The 26,758-nt window shown below is 51.6% G+C and overlaps 1 protein-coding gene and 1 non-coding gene across 4 annotated transcripts; both read right to left on the reverse strand.

Moving 5' to 3' along the window:
- Nucleotides 1–2,367: 2,367 nt before the first annotated feature.
- Nucleotides 2,368–17,503, reverse strand: MIER2 (MIER family member 2). 3 transcript variants are annotated; one of them, XM_038772873.1, is made up of 11 exons: nucleotides 17,410–17,503; nucleotides 12,557–12,687; nucleotides 9,566–9,689; nucleotides 7,170–7,258; nucleotides 6,683–6,752; nucleotides 5,731–5,882; nucleotides 5,386–5,467; nucleotides 5,158–5,252; nucleotides 3,417–3,541; nucleotides 3,213–3,266; nucleotides 2,368–2,858 (listed from the first exon to the last, which is right to left on the reverse strand). In XM_038772873.1, exons 2-11 carry the CDS (start codon nucleotides 12,677–12,679, stop codon nucleotides 2,810–2,812), a joined length of 963 nt encoding a protein of 320 aa, XP_038628801.1. In that variant the 5' UTR covers nucleotides 12,680–12,687; nucleotides 17,410–17,503; the 3' UTR covers nucleotides 2,368–2,809. The 3 variants fall into 3 exon arrangements, with proteins under 3 accessions (XP_038628801.1, XP_038628802.1, XP_038628803.1); XM_038772874.1 differs by lacking the exon at nucleotides 17,410–17,503 and adding an exon at nucleotides 16,473–16,810; XM_038772875.1 differs by lacking the exon at nucleotides 3,213–3,266 and having other exon boundaries at nucleotides 2,370–2,858.
- A 3,247-nt stretch (nucleotides 17,504–20,750) lies between these two features.
- Nucleotides 20,751–20,888, reverse strand: LOC119920289. The gene has a single exon (XR_005448046.1). It is a non-coding gene; the product is annotated as a small nucleolar RNA SNORA7 (small nucleolar RNA).
- Nucleotides 20,889–26,758: the final 5,870 nt, after the last annotated feature.

The following is a 26,758-nucleotide window of genomic DNA, read 5'->3' on the forward strand; positions in this document are numbered from 1 at the left end:
CAATCACCTTGCCCCCTCCCATCTTACCTCATTGATTTCCTACCTTTGCTCCTAATGCCAACCTACTCACTGTTATCTCGATCTTGCCTATCTCACTGTCAATTCCTCACCCATGTCTGCCCTCTGGCTTGGAACTTCCTCCTTCCTCACATCTGACAAACCACCACCCCCCCCCCCCGCCCCCCACCTTCAAAGCCTTATTAAAATCACAAGAGGCCCTTCCTAACTAGGCCTTCATTTCTTCTACTCTCTCTTCCTTTCTGCATCACCCTTTGCACTTGGATTTCTATCCTTTATTCACCCCACCCTCAGGTCTGCAGCACTTATATCCATACCCTTGTTGCGGGCTAGGAATATGTCTGTTATATTGGACTCTCCCAAGTGCTTAGTGCAGTGTTCTGCACACCATAAGCGCTCAAAAAATACGACTGACTGTTTGATTGTTATCCATAATGTATTTATTTCACTGTCTGGTTCCCCCTGTAGACTGTTAAGCTTCTTGTGGGCAAGAAACAAGTCTACTAACTCTGTTATATTTTACTCTCCCAGGTGCTTAGTACAGTGCTCTGCACACAGTAAACACTCAATAAATACGATTGATTGAATGATCCCTCTCACTGCAGTTTCTTTCATTGGGCCCTATGCCGACATGGGAAAACTGGTCAGCGGCCTCTTCCTGAGACAACCCATCCATCCCTCGAGTGTGAGCCCTCTGTACATTTCCTTCTGGGCTTTATCCCTCCACCCTAAGGAGGGAGACTGGATCCTCTATCTCCTCAATCCCCCCTGAACAGGTGGGTAGGGCAGAGGACACACGGAGCTGAGTGGAGGCCAGCAGCCCTTGGAGGCAGGGCCTCCAGGGCTCGTTTGGAGAAAGTGCACGGCTTCGCCTGCACTCAAACCACCCAGAAGCAGCAGAACCCTGGGCTGAAGCCCCCCAAGGAAGTTTGCTCTTCACCCCAGAAGCTCCGGGGCCTCCCTCAGTTGACCTAAAAGAGGGAAGCCAGGCAGTCCCCAGTTGGATGTGGGAGTAGAGTCGACGGCCGGTTCTCCGAGTGAAAACTCCACCATATCCACGACAGGATGCCCATCTTGTTTCAAATCAACTTTAATTAATAAATAATGGTGAGGGGAACTTAGGGCAGGCCTCTCACTTCACAGTGTGGTTGCCCTGGGGGAGGGGACAGAGGTGGGCCTGGGGGAACCGCCCCCCCCGCATGCCCCATTAGTACCCCTCTCCCATCTGTAAACAAGAATATAAATAACCCTAAAACAGAAACCCAAATCACATTACTGAGGAGTTCCAACAAAAAGGAAAGGCAGAGTTCAAAAGGGGCGGCAGCTACAATGCTGTTTGGCCCCTGCTAGGGATAAGGAGAAGGGGATAGTTCACCCCTAACTCCCGGCCCCCAGCCTACCTTTCTAAACTGGTGGCCACTTTTCTGTGGAAAGTCAGGTGCTTGGGGGGCCACTCTAGACACCGTTGGTGGTGCGGGAAGCCAATCCTCCCTGGAGCTCTCCATCTCAAAGCTGTGAGAGGAGTTGTTGCCCCTCAACCTTTGGTCAACCAATTCCCTTTCTTGGATCCAGCCATATGGGAATTTTTTTTGCAATCTGGGGGGGGAGGGGGGAGGGCTTGGGCCCTGGGTTGAGGCCCAGAGTGGGAAGACGGTAGCTGGGCACTGGTTGGGCCCACTGTGTGGGCCACAGGACAGTGTAAAGTGCTGTTTGCCCTTGCTCGAAGGGAGTGGCTAAGGAGGGGGAGGGGAGGAGGGGGAAGGGACAGGCTGAGGCACTGAGTTTGGCCCTGCCCAACCCCAACCAACCACCACCACTGCAAGCCAGTCCTGTTAGTCCTGGGGAACAAAGGGTAAAAAAGGATGAAAAAGCTGAAGCTGCCCCTGGGTTAGGGACTGCTCAATCCCTACTCTGACTCCATCTTCCCCTGTCCACTGGGTGCTGAGGACTTCCTGCCCCCAGCCTGAGCTGGGTGTCTCTGTGGGAAGCATGGGCCTGGTTTTCTAGCAAATCCCAGCTTTGTATTTCCCCTTTCCCTTCTCTTAGAGCCTGAAGCCAGTGCTCCAGGGGTCTTGGCGCCAGGAGAATGGAGAGGGGAGAGACAAGTCAGGGCAATGGAGAAGGGTTTGGTGGTCCCTGTACATAGACTGGGGGCTGGGGATGATGGCAGGTCTGGCACAGTTACAGTAAATCGCCAGTGACAGGTTCGGTCTGCCCCCAGACTCACAAATCAACAGATCATCACATTAAAGTTGTTGGGGGAGGGGGAGAAAGGGGGGGGGGGGAGGGAGAGGAAGAGGGAGAGGAAGAGGGTGAGGGAGAGGGGGGAGAGAGAGAGAGAGAGAGATAGAGAGAGATTACATTGGTTTCCAACCACACAATCCCCCTGACCTCCACCCCCACCAAATATGCTGCCCCTCCCCTCCTGCTGAGCTGAGGAGCCACAAAGCTATCTTCTAAAGTCCGGAAGAGGAGCCCGGGCCACAGAAAGGAAAGGACAGAAGGATGGACACTCAGGAGACACTCACTGTGTCAGGAAACTATTTACATCCCCAATGCTGATGCATCCAAAATTTCTGATGGACAGGGTCACGGCCCCCTCGGCATCTCTGTCAGAGCCACGTGGCTGGGAACCAGCCTCTCTGGGCAGAGCCCCCGGGAGGGCAAAGTCCCAGCCAAGTGCTCGCCGGAGTTGGCTGCAAGCTGGTCCATCAGGGTTGGGGAAGAGCTGGGCTGGGTTGGGTGTGCTGAGTCCTCAGCACTCCCCGTCTCGGAAGGCGTGCTGCTGCACTTAGAGCTCTGGCCCACTTCGACGCTCAAGTGATCCACGCTGAGGGGATCTGTGGAATCAGAGAGACTCGGTTCAGGGGGAGGCGAAGTCCGGCACACAGCTTTGTTGCCGCTACCCACCCCACCGCTCACACAGGCCACCCTCCAAGCCCCATGCAGGCAAAGACAAAAGAGAGTAGAAGACAGAGGCAGTTTTGGGCTCCGGCACCCAGATGGCAGCTCTTTGAATGAGGGGGCGGAGACTCGATCCTGGGGGCCCCTGACAGCCTGGCATTTGTTAGAGTGGGAGAAGGCCTGAGGAATCAGGGTGGTGGCAGCAGCAACAGTGGCTACAACTCCCCAGGGCCAGGGTGTCTTGACTGAAGTACAAATTGGGGGTGGCAGGGATGGGTGGAGTGTTCTACCTGAAGCCAGAGCGCGCCACCTCACCCCCCTCCGGATCGTTGTCCGCATAATCCCTGCAGGGGCACAGAGGGCACCATGAAGGCTCTGTGGGAGCAAGGGACCAAATGCCATCACCCCCAACCTCAAGGGGCAACCCAGGGGGCAGAGGGCTGGATGCACATGTGACATTGCAAATGGAATTGGGGGAGTGGTGACCCACGCACATGGCTCCAGACTGGACACACTTCTTCCTCCTGAAACGGGACTGCTGGATGAAGTGCTCGTAGCGCTTTGACTTCTTCCACTCGTAGTAGTACTTCACGCACTCACCCACAGAATGTGTGCGCAGCTGGGGAGAGCAAGGCGAAGGGGAAGGATGATGGACCCTGCTGAGGGCAGCCCTCGGCCCCCTGGGCTCCCTGCAACCGCTCCTGCTCTTCTGCCTGATGCTCACAGAGGTTGAGACAGTGCTGGAAAGGACACTGCCCCAGGGAGCCAAGAGGTCCCTGGGTCACTGTGGGACCTGGGGCAGATCTCTCAGCCTCTTGGAGCCTCTCTGAACCTCCACGGCCCACTTCACCACGATGGGATTGTGGCTGTGCTATGCCAGTCCCAGATCACCTAAACATAGTGGGGTCACTGATCAAACCCGCCGGCCTCCAGACTCCAGTGCCACCAGTCGGTGGACACCCCCAGCCCGGGCCACCAGATACTGAATGCGATACGATTGGGAAGAGACTTGGCCGTCCACACATTCAGGGGAATGGATGAGGAAGAACCATGGGGGGTGGGGGTAGCGTCTGTGGGTTGGGGGTGGTGGAAGCCAACTGGGGAGGTGGGACAGGTCAGAGCAACCCTAGAGTCACTGGGGATCCCGGCAGAAGCAGAGTGGCACTGGAACATGAGACTCAGGTAATTAGAGATTTTCAAACCACCCAAGGGTTCAGTTTCCAGTGTCCCCTGGGGGACAATGGGAACCTGCTATTTCTCCCAGCAATCTTTCAGGCTCAGAGCACACCACTGGGACAGCTGGGATACCTGGGATAAAGGCTGCTCCAAGTTACCAACTAGAAAGGTGGTGGTGGTGGTGGTCCCCATCCAGTTACAATCCCAGTTCTGCCACCAACTCTCTGGTCACTTGTCCTCTGTTTCCACCAACTGTTAATACTAAAAAGCATGGCTTGCTAACCTTGGCCGGTGGGAAGGGACAAAAGAAGGGAGGGGAGAAAAACTTACAGGAACCGGGTGGGGGGGCGGGAGGGTTGTGGGGGGAGCCGCCAGAGGCTGCCCTAGGTCTTGCTGGAGACCTACTTCCCTCTTTCCAGCCTCCTCAAAGGCTGCTCCACAACTTCCTCTGTAACCCGAGCCACTGAGTAAGTCCTTCCCAAAGTCCAGCACCTGTTCCTCTTCCCTGCCAGTCCTGGTTTCTGTCAGGTTCCTTTCCAGCTGGCCCTGTGTGAACTCTGGGGGTTCTCAGTCCTAAATCTCAGCAGAAAGAGCCCCTGGATTTACTTGAGGAGGGCCGAGACACCTGTTGGCTTCTGCTGGGGCCTAAAGTCTTCCACTTCTTTCCTCTTCAGGTCAGGTAGGGTTTGAGGGTCCCTGCCTGGCACCTTCCAAATCCCTGCACCCCTTTTATTGCCACTACCCCCAGTCTCATGTCCATGTGTCTTCCTGAAAGTATGGGGATCATTCGGGGACTAGTCTACTATCCCACTCCCAGGCTGGCTACAGGAAGCCCTTGTGGAGACAACGCTCTCCACTTCTTGCCTCAAAAATGGCTGCAGGCCCTCCTTCCCTAACTACCTGGCTCCCCTATATCCTCCCAATCCTTCTCTCCGACTGGCTAGACTCCAAGTTAATGCCATTTAAAGCATTCATTAAACATCTCTCAGGAAGGGACCCTCCTGTGTTTCTCTTCCCCCTCCTGACCACGATGCCCATATGCATCAACTCCTTCGTTACCTTGTTCGCGTGGATGAGAGAGAAGTTTTTCCCGTAGACCTTGAAGCCGAGTTCAAAATTCTGGCATTCGTCCTCGCTCCAGGTGCACAGCTGATCTGCTCCAGGTTGGGGGAGGGAAGAGGGGAAGTGGGAGAGAGAGAGAGAGAGAGAGAGTAGTGTGAGTGAGACCACGTAGCTGGTGGCAAGAGGGTCACCCATCCCAGGGAACCGAAACTAAGGCTCTCTCACCTCGGATGACCTTCACGTTGAACTGCAGGCGTCGGAGAGCTTCTTCCATGTTGAAGTTGCACTTGACTAGCTCGTACAGGGCCTGGGGAAAACAAACCACCTGCTGCTTGGGCCTCGGGGACCAGCAAGAGTCATGAGGTGTAGGGGGGAAGGCGAGGGGGGCAGGAAGGGGGACCCTTGGGCTGCTAGGCCTGGTAGGGGCCACGGCACCATAGCAGTTCTGTCCCGCTCCCTGCCAGGCCTAGAGGTGGGGCTGGACCTAGGTGACCTCACCTGACCTCCTGGGTCATCCCGTTCACTGGAATCCCAACAAGGAGGTGGGGAATGGGGATCCGTCAGCCTCACCTGTTCGTTGTCCTTCACTACCACCCCAAGGGGCAGGCCCAAATCGTCCATCTTCTCCCACCTCTGCTTCTCTGCCCGGTACAGGAACTCTTCCACCTTCCACTCTGGAAGGACATTGGGGTCCCACAGCAGCTGGTCCTCGTTCACATAGGCTGTGGGGAGGATGGGGAGATGGTGGCACATCGAAATGATTTACAGCCTCCTCAGTATGCAGGTCCATATGTGCACTCAATGATTGCTTTTGACCTCTCTAGCTGCAAACATCTTTCTATTTGTCTTTTCCGTCACAGTCTACGTTCCTTGTGGGAATGTATCACTTTGTTATTCTGTACTTCCCAAGTACCTAGTAAATAATAATAATTGTGGTATTTCCTAGGAACCTACTTTGCACCAAGCGCTGTGCTAAATGCTGGGGTAGATACCAGATAATCAAGTTGGACAGTCCGTGTTCCAAAAGGAGCTCCCTGTCTAAGGGGTACTTGGTGCACTGCATCAATTCGGGGCTCAAAAAACTCTGTTGCTGCTACTTCTACTCCTCCTCATAATAACTGTGATATTTGTTATGTGCTTGCCAAGCACTAAGCACTGGAGGTGATATAAAATCATCAGATTGGACACAATCCCTTTCCCACAAGGGACTCACAGCCTAAGGAGGAGGGAGAAAAGGTACTGAATCTCTGTTTTATAGATGAGAAAACTGAGGACAAGAGAAATGATGGGACTTGGTCAAGTTCACCTAGCAGACAAGTGTCAAAGTTAGGATGAGAACTCATGTCCCATGTCTCCCAGGCCTGGGCTCTTTTTGCTAGGTCCACTAGGCCCCACCAGACAATCCAGAAGCTGTGCAAAATCTTCAGAACCCAGGGCATCTTGGAATCCTGTCATCTGGGAGGAGGAAAATGAGGAAAGGAACTTTCTAAGACCTGGCTGCCCCACCCTCTTTCCCTCTCACCTTTATAGCTCTGCTTGTTGGAGAGGAGCGGGGGCACAACAGCCTGGTACTGAAGTCCAATCATGATCTCCTGAAAGCCACCACACCCGGAGAGGAAAGGGTTAGGACAAGGCAATTGCTTCGCCAACTGTTGCTGCCGTCCCTGGGGCTTACTCAGATCCCACCACTGGTCACCTAGAACAGCTCCGGGCCCTGGGACTGGCTCAGACCACAGCCCCAAACAGGGGCAGCCTGGGTCCTGGCTCCCCACTGGCAAGAATCTGGGCACACACCACAGTCACCCCGGTGCCCATGGTTGGGCTCAGGCCAAAGACTTTGAGTCTCAAAGTGCAACTCCAGGGAAGGAAGGGGGTAGGGGGGCCTTGACCAAGGGCTGGACTGGCCCAGGACCTGCCCCAGGCTCTAGTTCTTGCTATGTGGGGGGAACCTCGCGCCCATTCCTGCTCCCCACTGCCAGCAAAGACCCCTGAGGAACAACACCACTTACCTTCCTACTCTCATTGAAGGGAAACAAGTCCTCTTCCCAGTCAGAGGAGTTAGAGCAAGGCTTTTTGTCTTCATCAGCAGGGAAGTTGGCTTTTGGGAGAGGAGAACAGCGCAACTATGCCTTCATTTGGGGGCCAACACACCCTGATCAGGACCAGAGGATGACACGCCCGCGTAGCCCCTATCCTAAAAAACCCTCTCTCAACCCCACTGCACCATCTAGCTATTGCCCCATCTCCTGCCTACCATTCGGTCCAAATTCCTCCACTGGGTTGTATACTACCACTGACTCCACTTCCTCTCCTTCAACTTTCTCTGACAAACTGGCTTCTGCCCCTTCCACTCCACTGATCTCTCCCAGGTCACCAACAACCTCCCCTTGCCAAATCTGATGGCCTCAACTCCATCCTAATCCTCCTCAACCTCTCAGCTGCCTTCAACCCTTTGGACCACCCCCTGCTCCTGGAAACACCAATTACCCTTGGCTTCATTGACAATATCCTTTTCTGGTTCTTCTCCTGCCTCTCTGGCTGCTCCTTCTCAGTCACTTTCACCAGCTCTTCCTCTGTCTCCCACCCTCTAATATCATCGCTGCCAAGAAAAGTACCACAGCAACCTCCGCCATCCCTCCTGCCACCGAGGGTCCCTGCTCCCGGCATGCTCCACGTGCGCCTGACCAGGGATAAAAGCTTCTCCCACGCTCTCGGCCCCTTCCGTCACCACCAAGACCTTGAGCCTATTTTGTGTTGTTTTAATGTTTCATCACTCCATTCTTCCCACTCAACCTCTGAGATTGTGACCCTCCCGAGAGATGGGGACCATGTCTGATTCCTACCTGTGTACTCTCTCCCAGAACTTAGTACAGTGTCCTGCACACATTAAGTCCTTAATAAATACTATTACTACCACTACCGCTCAAGGCTTAGTGCTGGGTCCAGCTTCCAAATCTTCATCTCCAGCTCCGACCCCTCTCCTTCTCTGCAATCTTGCATCAATTCCTGCCTCCGGGGCTTCTCTACTTGGAAGTCCCACCACTGGTACCTCAAACTCAACTGGTTCAAAACTGAGCTCCTCATCTTCCCTCCCAAATCCTCTCCTCCACCTATCTTTCTCAGCAGTACTGAAAACTTCACCACCCTCCCCTTCTCTCCAGCCCATTACCTTGGCTTTGTCCTTGATTCACCTCTGTCTTTCAACCCCTATCGTCAGTCAAGCAACAAATCCTGTCGGTTCTCCCTCCACAACATCTCCAGAATCTATCTGCCCCTTCCTCTATATCCAAACTGTCACTATGCTGTCATATCCCACCTCAATCCATCAACGGTATTTACTGAGTGCTTACAGTGTTCTCAGCACTTGGGAGAGTACAATAAAACAGAGTTCGCAGACACAATCCCTGCCTACAGGGAGCTTACAGTAGAGGGGGAGACAGACATTAAAATAATCTCAACTGCTGCATCATCTGCCTCCTCACTGGCCTCCCTGACTCCAGTGTCTCCCTTCTCCAGTCCATACTTCACTCTGTTGTCTGGAGGATCATTTTTCTCAAATGTCTTTCTGGACATGTCTCCCCATTCCTCAAAAATCTCCACTCGTTACATCAAGTAGAAACTCCTGACCATTCTTGGGCTTCAAGGCAACCAGCTCCCTCCTTATTTTGTATCCTCGCTCCTCTCCCACTAAATCTGTTTACTTGCTCTTTTCCTCTCAAGCCAACCTATTTGCTGTGCCTCGCTTCCGTTTCTCTCACTGCTGGCTCCTTGCTCACACCCTCCCTTTTGCCTGGAACCCAGTCCCCTTTAACTTCTGGCACACCACCATTCTCCCCATCTTCAAAGCCCTTCTGAAACCACATCTCCTCCAGGAGGCCTTACCTGACCAATCTCTCACCAATTCCTGGCTCCCAACCAAATCACTCCCTACTGCCACTTCAGCACTTGTGCATCACCTAAACACTTGGGTACTCCCCCGTCCCTCCACGCCCTCTGGGAGCCCTTATGTCCAGATCTTTAAGCTCTGGTGCTTCTCCCTATCTCTAACTTACTTTGGTGTCTGTTCCCCTCGCTAGACTGTAAGTTCTTTGAGAGCAGGGATCATGCCTACCAACTCTATACTGTATTGTACTCTCCCAAGTGCTTAGGACAGTGCACTGCACACAGTAGGTACTCAATACACACAATTGAACTGGCTGATTGACTGATCAACGAGTGCTGTCAGGCCAGACTGCTTACAAAGGATGCCCGCCCTGGACTGGCTCCTCTGGACAGAGGGTACAGTGGCCAGACTCCTCGTTGAGGAGCAGAGTCACACAGCCTGGTCGGGAGAAGGACTGGAAAAGTGGCACCCTGGTGCCACCCCAGAAAGCCCTGCCTGGGGAGGGTGGCCTGGGACACCTACAGCCGGTTGGGTCGCAGAAAAGGTCCGGCGCATCGTGGGGAGTCACAGATGGGATGAGGTCATCGGTGGACGATTGTGCCTTCACCTCCTCTTCCCAAGAAAGCAAATCCTTGACTGTTTTTTCCTTTTAACAACAAGAGAGTAAAAAACAAACAAACAAAATACAAATTTTCTCTTTAAATGTCAGGCTTGGAAAACAGCAGACCCCTCTTTTGGCCTTTTGCAGAGTTCCAGGGACCTCCTGGCCTCGGTCCTCCCCACTGGGCCACTCCTTCAGCTCTCTGCAGGGCCCTGGCATAGAAATGGACCACATTCTGCCAGCCCCAGGGGAGTAATAATAATAATGGCATTTGTTAAGCACTTAGTATGTGCAAGGCACTGTACTAAGCACTGGGGGGGGGATACAAGGTGATCAGGTTGTCCCACGTGGGGCTCACAGTCTTAATCCCCATTTTACAGATGAGGTCACTGAGGCTCAGAGAAGTGAAGTGACTTGCCCAAGGTCACACAGCAGACATGTGGCGGAGCCGGGCTTCAAACGCATGACCTCTGACTCCAAAGCCTGGGCTCTTTCCACTGAGCCATGCTGCTTCTCAGCCACGCTGCTTCTCACTGGGGTGCCTCTCAGTCTCCTCCCGGCCACATCTTTCAGGCCCCCTCCCCCTTCCCCCCACCTTATCCAGAGTCAAGTCTGGGAGGCTGGAGATGATATCACTGCTCTTGCTGTCCGGTTCTGAAATAGGATCGGAGCCGGGGCAGGGAGGGCAGGACAGGGAGTTGGGATGAGGAGGACACGGCATAGTCAGGATGGGACCTCATGCCAGAGACCAGCCACCGCCCTGTTGAGGGGGAAATCTGGGGCTCTGGGGCCCAACGAGTCTCCGGGGTGAATCCAGAACCAAGACCTCATCCTGGGGCTTCATCGGTGCTGGCCCAAGGCCCCGGCAGGGCAGCTGAACCAAACCCTCTGCTGCTCCGACAACGGGAGCTAGCGGTAAGAACCGGGGCCTGGGAGTTATCCATTCATTCATTCAATCGTATTTATTGAGCGCTTACTGTGTGCAGAGCACTGTACGAAGCACTTGGGAAGTACAAGTTGGCAACATATAGAGACGGTCCCTACCCAACAGTGAGCTCGCAGTCTAGAAGTAATCGATCAGAGGATGTGAGTTCTAATCCCAGCTCTGTCACATATCTGCTCTGTGACTTTGGGCATGTCACTTCACTTCTCTGGGCCTCAGTTCTCTCATCTGTAAAAGAGGGCTCACAGCTCAAGACCGTGAGCCCCATGTGGGACGGGGACTGTGTCCAACCCGATTACCTTGCACCTCCCCTGGTGCTTAGAACAATGCTTGGCACATAGTAAGTGCTTAGCAAATATCAATCAATCAATCGTATTTATTGAGCGCTTACTGTGTGCACAGCACTGTACTAAGCGCTTGGGAAGTACAAGTTGGCAACATATAGAGACAGTCCCTACCCAACAGCGGGCTCACAGTCTAAAAGGGGGAGACAGAGAGCAAAACCAAACATACTAACAAAATAAAATAAATAGATATATTTACAAGTAAAATAAATAGAGTAATAAATATGTACAAACATATATACATATATACAGGTGCTGTGGGGAAGGGAAGGAGGTAAGATGGGGGGGGATGGAGAGGGGGACGACTGTTTTAAGTGCTTGTGAGAGTATAGTACAATAGCAAATACCCCAATTATCATTAATATTATTATCAGGATCTGCACTACAGGGGTCAGAACTTTCTGGGTCCTACCTTGCCCCACAGTGAGGGACCTGGAGCCACAGGGCTCCTGCCCATTACTCCCGATCCCAGAGGAATCCCAGAGGATGTACAGCTTAGCTTTTGCTTTCTAGTACCTGCTCTCTGCAGGCAGACTATCACTTCTGTTTGGGTGCAAATTTGGGAGGAGGAATTATTGGTCCTCTGAGCTACTTATCTTCTACCCCTACTTCTAGGTAGGTGGGATGGAGCTATGCTGTCCCATCTCCCCCATTAGACCATCAGCTCCTTGGGGACAGGGACTGGATTTTGTTGTTCCAGTTTCTCCCCATGACAAAAAGCACAGTGCTGGCTGGGTACAGGCTGGCCGAACAGGGAGCTTCCTCTCTGATGGCGTCAAGTGACTTCAGTATAGGCACAAGATCCTAAAGCCAAAGCTCTTCCAACACAGGCTCTGGGCTCTCCTGATCCTTGCCCTCTAACCCTGACCAATGCTGGCAAAAATGGAGCCCCTTATGCACTGAGCGGGTGGGGTCCATTCTCACAGGGTGTTTTACAGTGCAAAAATATCAACAGGGTCAGGAAGGGTCTGGATAAACTCATGGATTAACAGGACATACTGGGATAATAATACACCAACAATAAGAGCATTTAAGTGCTTGCTGGCACGGGGGAAGATACCAGAAAATCAGGTCGGACACAGTCCCAGTCCCGTATGGGGTTCAAAGCCTAAGAGGAAGGGTGAACAGGGATTTAATTCCCTTTTTGCACATGTGGAAACTGAGGACCAGAGAAGTAATGTGACTTGCCCAGAGGCCAGTGGCTGGGCTGGCATTACAACCCAGGTCTCTGGCTCCCAGACAATTGTTCTTTCTCCTAAGCCACATTGGTTACTAGAGGGAAAGTCAGAAGTGTGGGATGGTCCACCCCCAACCCCAAAGGTGGATGTCCAGGATGGCAACCAGCCCACGGTTCCTCCAAGCATTCCACTGCCATGCCATGGAGTCAGAACGCTGGGTCTGACTCAGGAATGGCTCTACTCAGGCTCTCTGCAGCCACTGAGGGGGAAAAGGTTTTTGGACATGCTGGGTCTCCCTGGGAGAGAGGAACCTTCTGATCTCATTCCCAGTCCTGGAGTGACTGTGGGAACCCCCGGCTGAGCCCCGCCCCCATCCCTTCCCAACTCAATCTGGAGGGCCCTCAGATGGGTCCTGGTGGGTACTTCACGGGGGCTCGAGTTCTTTACCAGCTCCTGCAGTGAGGGCTCTTGGCCAAGGGCATCACCTGCCACTTCCTTCCACTTCTCTGGAATCCCATAGTTCAGGGACAGGATCTCAGCCAGGTTGAAGCTCTGGTCAGCAGAGCCCATGGAAGCACCTGCAGCAAGAGAAACCAAACCATAGTGGCGTACAGAAGCAGAACCAGCTGGACAGTCTACCATTCATCTGTAAACACTTTTAGGTCTGTCTCCCCCATTATGGCATAAGCACCCCATGGGCAGGGAACATGTCTCGGGTTTCTGTGGTGCTCTCCCAAGCGCTTAGGGCAGCACATGGCACCCAGTGGGGGGGGCTCAATCAATCAATCAATGGTATTCATTGAGGGCTTATTATCATCCTCATCCTCCCAGGGATCGAGAGCACTAATCCTTGAGGACGTGGAATAGGGTTTGAAGAAGCTGACCAAAAGCCAAGCGCTCTGGGAGTACGGCTGGTCCCGGAGGGGATCCGCTCACGGGCTCTCCTCATTTATGCTGGCTCTGTCTCAGCAGGCCCGAGGCTGGCCCTGTCAATGGCCAAGGAACTGAAACACTGAGCTTGGCAGCCATCTGAAAGATGATTTTGCTTGGGCAGGCCTGAACTCAAGAACCAAGAGGGATGATTGATGTCACCAGCCCACCCAGGCTACTGACTGTCGAGGAAGGCTACTTGATACAAATGGGAGTTTCCTGCCTCTCTTGCTGGCCACACTGGACTTGGTCTCCCAGAGCGACCCGGAGCCGGAAGCTGAAGCCAGCTCTCTTGGTGCCCAGTCCCCTCGCCCACTGGCCCAAGGATGCAAGGTGGGCCTTGCCAGAGAAGTGGGTAGTTCCCCCTACCCCCCAGCACGAGACTCAGAAGTAAACTCAGAGGCAGGGGCGGCGGGGCTTTCTGGGCCTTGTTTGGCAGGGGGGTGAGGTGCCCGGCTCCCTGGGGAGGAGATCGGCTGTAAAGAGGAGGGGAAGCCCCGACACTTCATGCAGAGTGCTAGTATCTGCTGCAGTCTGCAGGCTGGACTGCCCGGAGCACAGGCTGGGGTCACGTTTGGCATGACCACAGGCTCTGCCTCCCCACTGAGACCTGCGGGAGGAAACTTGTACTTCCCAAGCGCTTAGTACAGTGCTCTGCACACAGTAAGCACTCAATAAATATGATTGAATGAATGAATGAATGAATGAATGAAACAGACCCCGATCAGACACTGGGTCTGCCGTCAGCCTGAAGGGAGCCCTGCAGGAAAGAGGTTTTGTAACTCGCTGCAAGTCTAGAGGTTGATTCCACAGCTGGCCGGGACCTCCTTAGGGAGGAGATGCCCTCTTAGTTGCAGAGGGACTGAGCTGTCGGGACTTAGAGACTGTGTGGTGGGAAATTGTGCCAGAGAAAAGAATCTCATATCTCATATACCAAAGCCATGTCTGCCCAGACTGGAGGCCTGAGGCCTGGCACCTGCCCCAATCAGAGCCCAGGGCATTGTGGCGCCCCAGCCTACTTGAGACACAAAGCCTCTGATGCCAGAGGGAAGGGTCTCGGGGAGGAAGGAGAGGAGGCCAAGCCGGGCCCAGGGAGAACTTTGGTCATCACTCCCTGCCGTGGGCCTTGGAGAGGCAAGAGAGCCACAAACCCCTTCTCCCTGGTAATAAAGCCACACAATTAGGTGTACTCTACCGACAATTAAGACCCTGGCTCTGCGACTTGTCTGCTGTGAGAGTCTGGGTAAGTCTCTTAACTTCTCTGTGCCTCAGTTACCTGATCTGTAAAATGGGGATTAAAACTGTGACCCCCATGTAGGACAGGGACTGTGTTCAACCCAATTTGCTTGTATCCACTCCAGTGCTTAGTATAATGCCTGGCACACAGTCAGCACTTAACAAATACCACTCTAAATGCCCTCAAAGGGAGCATCCAGGCCAATGGGAAGAGAGCTGAGGTTTCCCAGTAGGGCCTGGTGTGTCAGGAGGCACTACTGGTCTCTAGGGGGTGGAAGGGGGGGTTGTGCTACTGTGGGACAGCTTGATAACGTGGAGGACCATGGGGGTGTTGAGGCAGGGTAATTTGAGGAGTAAAACAGCTGCCATGCTGGCAGCAACACTATAATAACAATAATTGTGGTATTTGCTAAGTGCTTACTATGTGCCAGGCACTGTACTAAGCGCTGGGGTGGATACAAGCAAATCTGGTTGGACACCCTCCCTGTCCCACGTGGGGTTCAGGGTCTCAATCCCGATTTTACAGATGAGGGAACTGAGGCACAGAGAAGTCAAGTGACACACTTGCCCAAGGTCACACAGCAGACAAGTGGCAGAGCTGGGATTAGAACCCATGGCCTTTTAACTTCCAGGCCCATATGCTATCCACCCCTCCATGCTGCTTCTAGCCTAAAAAACATATCCGGGTAGCGAGTGTAATGACAGACCTCAGTTCGCAGGCCTTCCCCCACTGTACATCCACCAGGCTACAGCTCTCCTTATTTTCAACGCTCTCTGGAAAGCCCACTTGCTCCAGGAGTTTTTCCCTGATTCATTTCCTCCTCCTCCTCCTCCTCCACCACCACCTCAGCACTCAGGCACCCTCAAGACACCAGAAGTACTTTTCTATGTATCAATTTCCATTCTGTACAATCTAAGCACTTATTTGTTCACCTATTTTTTTGTGGTATTTGTTAAGTGCTTACTATGTGCCAGGCACTGTACTACTAAATGCTGGGGTAGATACAAGCTACAATCCATGTCCCACATGAGGCTCACAGTCTTAATTCTCGGTTTACAGATGAGGTAACTGAGGCACGGAGAAGTGAAGTGGCTTACCCAAGGTCACAAGGAAGATAAATGGCAGATCCGGGATTAGAACCCAGGTCTATCCAGTAGGCCACACTGTCATTTATCTATTCATCTTTCCATTCTATTCTTCCTTTCACTACTTGGTGACTATCTCCCTTATTAGACTGTAAGCTCCTTGAAGGAAGGTACAGTGCTCTGCCCAAAGTGGGCGCACAACAGATACTCTTGAATAAGTCTACCCCAAGAGCCACCTCAACATATTGGAGGCCAAATGGGTGGTGCCCCTTGCTGCCTTCCTGGAGGGCTTCTGGAGAGTTGATCTCCATTGGGGTTTTCGGAGATTGTTTAACTGAGCAACATGGCCATTGGCTGGCAGCTGTAGATTTCTTCCCCCAAACTCGAGGTCCAGTTTGCCACTACCTAATCTCAGGGACCTTCAAGCGGATGCAACAGCCTGCTGGGTTCTCTTTCCTAGGGCAGAATTTTTACATCCAGCAGGTTGGCTGGAGAGCAGAATGCGGGCACCCCAAGTCTAGGTAGGGTGTCCACCTCCACCTATTAGGCAATGGAAGTGGTATTCTCCCTTGCAGGCAGGTAAGCTAGTTGAAGCCTGTGGCCAGGTACTCTTGAACGATGTGATGTAGGCCCAGGGCTCACTAAACCCAGAAGCTACCGACGAAGTGCACCTTTGGAGAGGCGTCTATTTCTTTTTGTCCAGCGGCAAAACTTCCCTCAGCCATGTTGGTTGAAAAGCCACCCAAGGGCACAGAATCAATACTTAAAGCCACTCTGCTAAAGGGTCGCTACATTCTCATTTCCTCATAGCGGCTGCCCTGGAGAGACCTAGCGGACTCAGATGTCACCAAGATAGAAACTTCTCCGGCCAGTTGAGGGGCCTTGAGGGCAATCAGCCAGGGAAGCGGGGCACCGGGCACTCATTCTGTTTCTGATGCAATGTTGCCTTCCCTCACAACCAGTTTGGAAAAGTCGGTGATCCCCAAGGGCTAAATTCTGTCCCGGGCCACCCACTCCTGCAACATCCTCTTCCTCGTCCAAAAGCCCCCCCCACCCCCCCGGGGGGGGGGAGAGATAATAATAATAATAATGGTATTTATTAAACGCTTACTATGTGCAAAGCACTGTTGATAGAGGACGGGAGATGGCAGGGAAGAGGGCAGAAGGCAGGAAGAAAGTTCAGTGGTTCCCGAGTTCCAATGGCCCCTTGCTACCTGCTTGCTTTCGCCGCGCGTCCACTAGGGTGATGCCGTTGGCGTCGGGATCCTGAGGGAGTCGGGATCCTCAGGGAGTCGGGATCCCGGGGGGGTCGGGATCCCAAGGGAGTCGGGATCCTGAGGGAGTCGGGATCCTGAGAGAGTCGGGATCCCGGGTGGGGGGGTGTCGGGATTCCGTGGGAGCCGGGATCCTGAGGGAGTAGGGATCCCGGGGGGGTCGGGATCCCGACAGAGTCAGGATCCTGAGGGAGTCGGGATCCCGAGAGAGTCAGGATCCTGAGGGAGTCGGGATCCTGAGAGAGTCGGGATCCCGGGGGGGGGGGTGTCGGGATCCTGAGAGAGTCGGGATCCCGGGGGGGTCGGAATTCCGAGGGGGTCGGAATCCCGAGAGAGTCAGGATCCTGAGGGAGTCGGGATTCTGAGAGAGTCGGGATCCCGGGGGGGTGGGGGGGGGGTGTCGGGATCTCGAGAGAATTGGGATCCTGAGGGAGTCGAGATCCCGGGAGAGTGAGGATCCTGAGGGAGCCCGAAGCGCGCCCGCGGGGAGGAAGGCGAGAAGCGGCGCCGGCCGCCTCACTCTCCCAACCCGAGTCCTGCCGCCGCCGGCCTCAACCCCCCCCCCGCCGGGAGAGACGAGTTTGCCAGCCCCGGCGGTGCACGGGAGACCTCCGATCCCCGACAATTTTCTGGCCCGAGTACAGCCGCGGCGCGTAGCTGGGCTCCGTAAAGTTCGCTACCGCCATAAGGCCGGGAGGGAGAGCAGAAACATCCGCGGACGGTGTGTGTGAGGGGAGTTGTGAGGGGAGTTGTGAGGGGGGAGGGGCGCCCCACCGCTTTGGGTCGTCAGGTACAACGATCGCTGCCCATCCGGTCCGAACCCCTTTCTCTGCGCGCCTCTCCTCAAAGTTCTGGGTTCGAACCAACCTCCGTGCGCGGCCGCTTCCACCGAGTTGGCGAACGTTCGGGATGCGCGAGCCGGGCCGCGCGCCGCCCTTCGGCTCCCCCCCTCCCCCACCCCGTTGCCAGTCCTCAACTCGACTCCGCGCTCCCCCGCACATGCGCGGCCGCTCTCCACCCTCGGCGGTTCAGAATGTGGCCGGGCAACTTGAGGGGCCCGGCGGGAAACCGACGGAACCGATGTGAACGATCGCGCCGCCCCCCGATCTCTCGACCCCGTCCTGCCGCTCTGAGGGGGGCACTACCTGTTGTGCCCTCTTCGAGAGGAGCCAGGACCCCACTCAGCCCCTTCCCTCCTCCCGGACCCCACAGCGGCCAGCGTCTCGCGTCGAGGGGCCCCCCGAAAGGGAGGGACGTCGTGGTGGAGGGCGGGGGAGGGGGGCGTCTCCCCGGTTCACTCACCTCCGCCGTGGCCGGGTACGAGCGGGAGGCGGTGGTCGCCCCGGATGCCGACTCGTCTGTTCATTGGCTGCCGCCCCCTCCACCGGGGCCGGAGGGACGGGGACCGAGGAGAGGCGAAGGGGAAAGGTCTCAGGTGACCTGAGGGGAAGGTGATGGAGGGGACGGCGGGACGGGGGAGGGGAGGCTGCCGCAAAGGATTATGGGGTGAGGCGACTCCGGGAGTGTGGAGTTGGGGCCCCTTTGCTGCTTCCCGCGATCGGAGAGTGACTTTAGAGGCCGGCTAGACGCGAAGCCCCTCGAGGGCAGGGGTCGTGCTTACCAATTCGACTGTATGGGACTCTCCCGAGAGCTTAGTACAGCGCCCCTGCGAACGGCTAGGGCCTAGGTTCCGCCAGCAATAAACAGGGAAGTGGCATCGCCCACTGGATAGAGCCCGGGCCTGGGAGTCAGGAGAACCTGGCTTCTAATCCCGCTGTGTGACCTTGGACAAGGCACTTCAATCAATCAATCAATCAATCGTATTTATTGAGCGCATACTATGTGCAGAGCACTGTACTAAGCGCTTGGGAAGTACAAATTGGCAACACATAGAGACAGTCCCTACCCAACAGTGGGCTCACAGTCTAAAAGGGGGAGACAGAGAACAGAACCAAACATACCAACGAAATAAAATAAATAGGATAGAAATGTACAAGTAAAATAAATAAATAAATAAATAAATAAATAGAGTAATAAATATGTACAACCATATATACATACATACAGGTGCTGTGGGGAAGGGAAGGAGGTAAGATGGGGGGATGGAGAGGGGGACGAGGGGGAGAGGAAGGAAGGGGCTCAGTCTGGGAAGGCCTCCTGGAGGAGGTGAGCTCTCAGCAGGGCCTTGAAGGGAGGAAGAGAGCTAGCTTGGCGGAGGGGCAGAGGGAGGGCATTCCAGGCCCGGGGGATGATGTGGACTTCACTGTACTTCACTTCTCTGGGCCTCATTTACCTCATCTGGAAAATGGGGGTTAAGACTGCGAGGCCCATGCGGGGCATGGACTGTGCCCAAGTGCTTAGTACAGTGCTCTGCACACAGTAAGCGCTCAATAAATACGACTGACTGAATGAATGAATGATTAGGTTATAGCTACCCCAGCGCTTAGTACAGTGCCTGGCACATATTAAGTGCTTAACAGATATTAAAAATAAACAAATAAATAAATGCTGGGGGCTACGAACTAGCCCCTTCAGCACTTTGATACTCACCCTGGACCCACAACGACTATTCTTTTACTCTACTATTTCTCCTATCCCTAATCTATTTTAATGTCTGCCTCTCCCTGTAAACTGGAAGCTCCTCATGGGCAGGGATCACATCTACCAACTTTGTTGTACTGGAGTCTCCCAAGAGCTTTGTACAGTGCTATGCACACAGTAAGCAATACCACTGATAGATTAACTGACTTGGGCCCAGGAAGCCTTTATGGGGCAGTGATGGAGTCAGGACTGGGAGGTCTGGGGGAGTCCACCCTTTGTACCCCTCATATTTCAGGGCATGGAGTAAGCGAGTCAGGGACTAAGTTGGATAAAGCTCAGCATCCTGAGGGTGTTGCTTAACTCCATCCACTTTACAAACCGTCCACTCAGTTGCCTTAAAAAAAAGTTTATTTTAACCCAGCACTCATCTCTCCTCCCCTTCCTGCCATTTCCAGTTCAATACTGTGAACTTTCACCTGAAATGGGTGACTAAACCAAGGTATTACTCAACCATTCATATTTACTGAGAGCTCAATGTTTGCAGAACACTGTTCTAAGCACATGGTAAGTAGGATACAATTTTTATTTTGTCCCTACCTGTGAGGAGCTTACAGTTGAATGGAGGCAGATGTACACTAGGCACAAGAGGAAAATCCTAACTACAATTTCCTTAGACCATGAGCCCAATGAGGAGATGCAGCATGGCATAGTGAAAAGAGCATGGGTCTGGGAATCGGTGGGCCTGGGTTCTAATCCCAGCTCCCTCACTTGCCTGCCTTGTGACCTTGACCAAACCATTTCACTTCTCTGGGCCTCAGTTCCCTCATCTGTAAAATGGGGATTAAATCCCCCCCCCCCTCCAATTTAGACTGTGAGCCCCATTCATTCATTCAATTGCATTTATTGAGCACTTACTGTGTGCAGAGCACTGTACTAAAGGCTTGGGAAGTACAAGTTGGCAACATATAGAGACGGTCCCTACCCAACAACATGCTCACAGTCTAGAAGGGGGAGACATAACAAAACAAGACATGTGGACAGGTGTCAAGTCATCAGAATAAATAGAAATAAAGCTAGATGCACATCATTAACAAAATAAATAGAATAGTATGTACAAGTAAAATAAATAGAGTAATAAATTTGAACAAACATATACAGGTGCTGTGGGGAGGGGAAGGAGGTAGGGCGGGGGAATGGGGAGGAGGAGAGGAAAAAGGGGGATCAGTCTGGGAAGGCCTCCTGGAGGAGGTAGACAGGGACTGTGTCCAACCTGATTATCTTGTATCTACCCCAGCGCTTAGTACAGTGCTCTGCACACAGAAAGCACTCAATAAATACAATTGAATGAATTGTCTGGCACATTGTCTTATGCTGTCAAGTTGTCTTCCACCCATAGCGGCACCATGGACACGTTTCTCCCAGAATGCCCCACCTCCATCTGCAATCGTTCTGGTAGTGTATCCATAGGGTTTTCTTGGTAAGAGGTTTCCCATTGCCTCCTTCCATGCAGTAAACTTGAGTTTCTGCCCTCGACTCTCCCCCATGCCACCGCTGCCCAGCACAGGTGAGCTTTGACTTGTAGCAGATTGCCTTCCACTCTCTAGCCACTACCCAAGCTAGGAATGGAATGGGTAGGCCTCTGCTTGACTCTCCCTCCCGTAGTCGAGACTGGTAGAGTACTGGAAGCTCTCCAGGTATGACCCTGAGAGGGGGCCTGGCACATAGTAAGCACCTTGCCGTATTGTACTTTCCCAAGTGCTTAGTACAGTGCTCTGCACACAGTAAGCACTCAATAAATATGAATGAATGAATGAACTTTAGTATTAAAAAAATAATTTTGTACCTACTCCATCACTTAGTAGAGTACATGGCAAGTGCTTAACAAATTCCACAATTATTATTATTATTGTTATTACAACTGGTAACAGCAAAAGTATGGAACCATGAATAAAAAGTGGAATAAATTGGTGTATACATAAATGCTAAGATAGGCATTGGCTTTATGCATGCAGAACCCCAGGATCTAGGGATTTACAGACTTTCTTGAGCCCAGGAAGGACTCTGAACCAGTTGCCCTCTCTAGGGAAGCTTCCAGTCACCCTAGTAATGAGACTAAAGGAAAAAGAGAGAGGAAACACTGGAGTTGGGAGAAGCCTGAAATAGTAATAATAGTGGTATCTGTTAAGCACTTACTATATAGAGATGCAATACAATCAGATCCAGCACTGACCCTGTCCCACAGTCTAAGCGGGAAGAGAGGAGAGGTATTGAGGTATTAAGAAGAAGCATGGTGTAGTGGATAGAGCACAGACCTGGGAGAGTCAAAAGGCCCTGGGTTCTAATTCTGACTCCACCACTTGTCTGCTCTGTGACCTTGGGCAAGTCACTTAACTTTTCTGGGTCTCAGTTATCTCATCTGTAAAAAATGGGGATTAAGAGTGTGAACCCAATGTGGGATAGGGACTGTGTCCAATCTGGTTAACTTGTATCTACCCCAGTGCTTAGAACAGTGCATAGTAAGCGCTTAACAAGTACCATAATTATTTATTTATTATTATTATTTATTATTGAATCCCCATTTTACAGATGAGGAAACTGAGGCCCAGAGAAGAGGTCACTTGCCCAAGGTCACACAGCAGGCAAGTGGCAGATCGGGATTAGAACCCAGGTCTCCTGAATCCCAGTCCTGTGCACATTCCACTAGGCCACACTGGAAAGGAGAGAAATGTAACAAAATAATAATAATAATAATAGTGGTATTTGTTAAGTGCTTACTATGTTCCAGTCACTGTTTTAAGCACTGGGATGGATGGAAGCAAATCGGGTTGGACACAGTCCCTGTCCCACATGGAGCTCACAATCTTAATCCCCATTTTACAGATGAGGTAACTGTGGCACAGAGAAGTTAAGTGATTTGCCCAAGATCACACAGCAGAAGCGTGGTGGAGCCGGGATTAGACCCCAGATCCTGCTAACACCAAGCCCCATCCTCTAACCACTACATCACATGGCTTCCTCAAAAAACACAGGGTAATAGAGTGAAGGAAGATTGGAAGAAAGGAGTGGTTGGGTGTGTTGTTTAAGTAAGCACCTTGAAGGCAGGGGACCATGTCTTTTTCTTCTGTTATAATCATCGGTGGTATCTATTGAGCCCTTACTATGTGCAGAGCACTCTACTAAGTGCTTAGCGCTGTATAAAGTGCTTAATACTCTCCCAAGTTCCCCTAGAACAGTGCTGTGCACACAGTAGGGGCTAAATAAATCCCACTGCTACTACTATCGAGAATGATGTAGTGTATGCCTGACCTGTAGATAAAGGAATGGCAGAGAGAGGGCACGCAGGGTAGGGGATGATGGGATCTCCAGTTGAAAATGATGGGTAAATTTCGGGCCTGTCACATTATTATTATTTATTGAGAACTTACTGTGTGTGCACAGCACTGCACAAAGCACTTCCTGTGCACGAGGAGGTGCCCATAGAGACCAAGGGATGAGGCACACTACTATCCACAATCATCATCATCATCATCAATCGTATTTATTGAGCACTTACTGTGTGCGGAGCACTGTACTAAGCGCTTGGGAAGTCCAAGTTGGCAACATTAGAGACAGTCCCTACCCAACAGTGGGCTCACAGTCTAAAAGGGGGAGACAGAGAACAAAACCAAACATACTAACAAAATAAAATAAATAGAGCCTTCTCTAAGTGGCTTAGAGAAGCAGTGTGGCTCAGTGGAAAGAGCACAGGCTTTGGAGTCAGGGGTTCGAATCCCAGCTCTGCCAACTGTCAGCTAGGTGACCTTGGGCAAGCCACCTCACAATGGGGCACGGGGATTAGTGCCAGTTGTTTCGCAATGCTTAAAGCCTCTTTTGTCCCGGCGCATTTCTCCTTTGCAGCAGCACTGTGTCTGTCCCCCACAGACAGCAGGGTTGACGTCAAGAGGACCTGTCCCTGGGCCATCGAGTTCCCAAGTACTAGTCTCCATGGAGCACGCTTTGAGGTTGGTTTCTGTACCTCAACCTCCAGCCACCTCTGAACCATACTCCGGTGCTCAGCCCTGCATTGCACATTGCCATGGGCATTCTTTGGGTCTTCGTTTGTACCAGATGACCGCCCCATGGCAGCTGAGGGCTGATCACCATCGTCTCGGGGCTTGGGATCCCGCAACATTGCAGGACCTCAGAGCTCTGCACACAATAAGTGCTCAATAAGTACAATTGAATGAATGAGAAGCAGCTTGTCCTAGTGGGAAGAACCCGGGCCAGAGAGTCAGAGGCCCCGGGTTCTAATCCTGGCTCTTCCACTTGTCTGTTGCGTGACCTTGGGCAGGTCGCTTCATTTCTCCGGGCCTCAGTTATCTCATCTGTGAAATGGGGATGAAGACAGTGAACCCCATGTGGGACAGGGACTGTGTCCAACCCGATTATCTCATCATCATCATCATCATCAATCGTATTTATTGAGCGCTTACTATGTGCAGAGCACTGTACTAAGCGCTTGGGAAGTACAAATTGGCAACATATAGAGACAGTCCCTACCCAACAGTGGGCTCACAGTCTAAAAGGGGGAGACAGAGAACAAAACCAAACATACTAACAAAATAAAATAAATAGAATAGATATGTACAAATAAAATAAATAAGTAGAGTAAATAAATATGTACAAACATATATACATCTATATATGTGTATATATATATATATATATATATATATATACATATATATATCTCATATCTATCCCAGATCTTAGGACAAAGCCTGACACATAGTAAGGGCTTAGCAACCACCACAGTGATTATTATTACCGGGGTGATGCGATTTTACCATTATCTGTTGGCTGCCTGTCTCAGACCACGGCAGAGGGAACTGGCCAAGGTACGAAAACGTCCTGTTGGGGATGGTGTAATGTGAATGCACATTCATGCCAGTGGTGTCCTCTTCAACCCTGAAGGATAACTGTATTTTTATTTGTCAAATAAGTTAGAGAAAAGACTTGCAGCCATCTCATTTTTGCCTTGGTCCCCAGGGCTAAGAGGAGAAAAGTGGGAATAATACCAGGGACTAAGGAATCAAATTTTAAAAATCATTAAAATGAGTCTTCTGAAATTGAGTCGGTATTCCCAGAAATAATGTTCCTTTTTGAATGAATTACTACGTGCAACTAGAGAGAGATTAGGCTAGAAGAGTTTAGAACACTACTTGTTATCAAATCCAGAGAGCTAAGGATTTGCACCTCAGAACAATTAACTGTTATGAGAGATGTTAGGTTGAATGGGCTTCTGGTCCCAAGTGGTTAGAATGTTGAAAATCTGTATTAAAGGGCAGCGACCCTGTAGAATCAGTCTTTTGAGTACTTGTCATGTATATAGTTATAGTAATGTCTGTCTCCCCCTCTAAAAAAATGGCATTTGTTAAACGCTTACTATGTGCCAAGCACTGTTCTAAGCGCTGGGGGGGATACAAGGTAATCAGGTTGTCCCAAAAGGGGCTCACAGTCTTAATCCCCATTTTACAGATGAGACTGAAAGCCCCTTATGGGAAGGGAATGTGTCTGCTAACTCTGTTGTATTGTACTCCCCCAAGCATTTAGTACAGTGTTCTGCACATACTAAGTGCTCAATTAATACCACATTGATTTTCACATAGTAGTAATAGTGGTAATAATTGTCATCGTAGTTGTCGCCCCATCTCCTTCCTACCATTCCCCTCCAAACTTCTTGAGTGAGCTGTCTACACCTGCTGTCTCAAGTTCCTCTCCTCCAATTCTCTCCTTGACCCACTCCAATCTGGCTTCCATTACCTTCACTCCACAGAAACCACCCTCTCAGAGGTCACCAGTGATCTCCTTTTTGGCAAATCCAACGGCCTCTACTCCATCCTAATCCTCCTCAACCGCTCAGCTGCCTTTGACACTGTCGATCACCCCCTTCTCCTTGGAAACATCTAACTTTGGCTTCACTGACACTGACCTCTCCTGATTCTCCTATCTCTCAGGCTGCTCATTCTCAGTTTCCTTCACAGGCTTCTCCTCTGCTCTCACCCCCTAACTGTGGAAGTCTCTCAAGGTTCAGTTCTGTGTCCCCTTCTATTTCTTCATCTATCCTCACTCCCTTGGCGAACTCATTCACTCCCATGGCTTCTCCTACCGCCTCTATGTGGATGATTCCCAAATCTACCTCTCCGGTCCTGATCTCTCTCCTTCTCTGCAGTCTCACATTCCTCCTGCCTTCTCTACTTGGTTGTCCTGCTGAAACCTCAAACTTAACATGTCCAAAACAGAACTCCTTATCTTCCCACCCAAACCCTGTTCTCCCCCTGACTTTCCCATTACTATAAACAGCACCACCATCCTTCCTGTCTTGCAAGCCCGTAAACTTGTTTTATCCTTGGTCCATCTCTCATTGAACCCCCCTACTCAATCTATCACTAAATCCTGTCATTTGAACTTTCACAACATTGCTAAAATCTGCTCTTTCCTCTCCATCCAAACTGCTAGCACATTATTCCAATCGCTTATCCTATCCTTCCGTGATTACTAAATCAGACTCCTTGCCGACCTCCCTGGCTCCTGTCTCTTCCCACTCCAGTCCATACTTCACTCTGCAGCTCAGATCATTTTTTCTACAAAACTGTTCAGTCCATGTTTCCCAACTCCTTAAGAACCTCCAGTGGTTGTCCATCCACCTCTGCATCAAACAGAAACTTCTTACCATCAGCTTTAAAGTATTAAATCACCTCGCCCCCTCCTACCTCACCTCGCTGCTCTTCTATTACAACCCAGCCTGTACACGTTGCTCCTTTAATGCCAACGTACTCATCGTACCTCAACCTCATCTATCTCGCTACTGACCTCTCGCCCACGTCCTGCCTCTGGTCTGGAATGCCCTCCCTCTTCATATCTGACAGGCAATTACTCTCCTCACCTTCAAAGACTTATTGAAGGCACATCTTTTCTAAGTAGCCTTCCCTAAGTCCTCATTTTTTCTCCCATGCCCTTCTGCATTGCTCTTGCACTTGGATTTGCTCCATTTATTCCACCCCCCACGACTCAGCCCCACAGAACTTATGCCCATATCCGTAATTTATTTATTTATATTCACGTCCGTCTCCCTCTCTGAACTGTAAGCTCGCTGTGGGCAGGGAACATGTCTACCAACTTTATTATATAGTACTCTCCCGAGCACTTAGTACAGTGCTCTGGGCCTGGTAAATGCTCAATAAATACGATTGATTGATTGTTGTAGTAGAAGTACTGATTGAGTGCCCAACTTCAAGGTCCTTCTGAAATCACATCTCTTCCAGAAGACGATTGTGGTAGCATGGTAGCATGATAGCTACACCCTATTTCCCCCAAATAATAATAATAATAATGATAATGGTATTTGTTAAATGCTTACTATGTGCCTAGCACTGTTCTAAGCGCTGGGGGAGATACAAGAAATGCCCCTTCAGCATTTTGACTTAAAACCTTGGGTATCCACCCCGCTATCCCCCCCACCCAATGTTACACGTCTGTCTATATCCCCTGGACTGTATGCCCATTATTGGCTAGGAATTTGTCTGCTAATTCTGTTGCATTG

Source organism: Tachyglossus aculeatus, chromosome X1 (genome assembly GCF_015852505.1).
Source record: "Tachyglossus aculeatus isolate mTacAcu1 chromosome X1, mTacAcu1.pri, whole genome shotgun sequence".
NCBI classification, from domain to species: domain Eukaryota; kingdom Metazoa; phylum Chordata; class Mammalia; order Monotremata; family Tachyglossidae; genus Tachyglossus; species Tachyglossus aculeatus.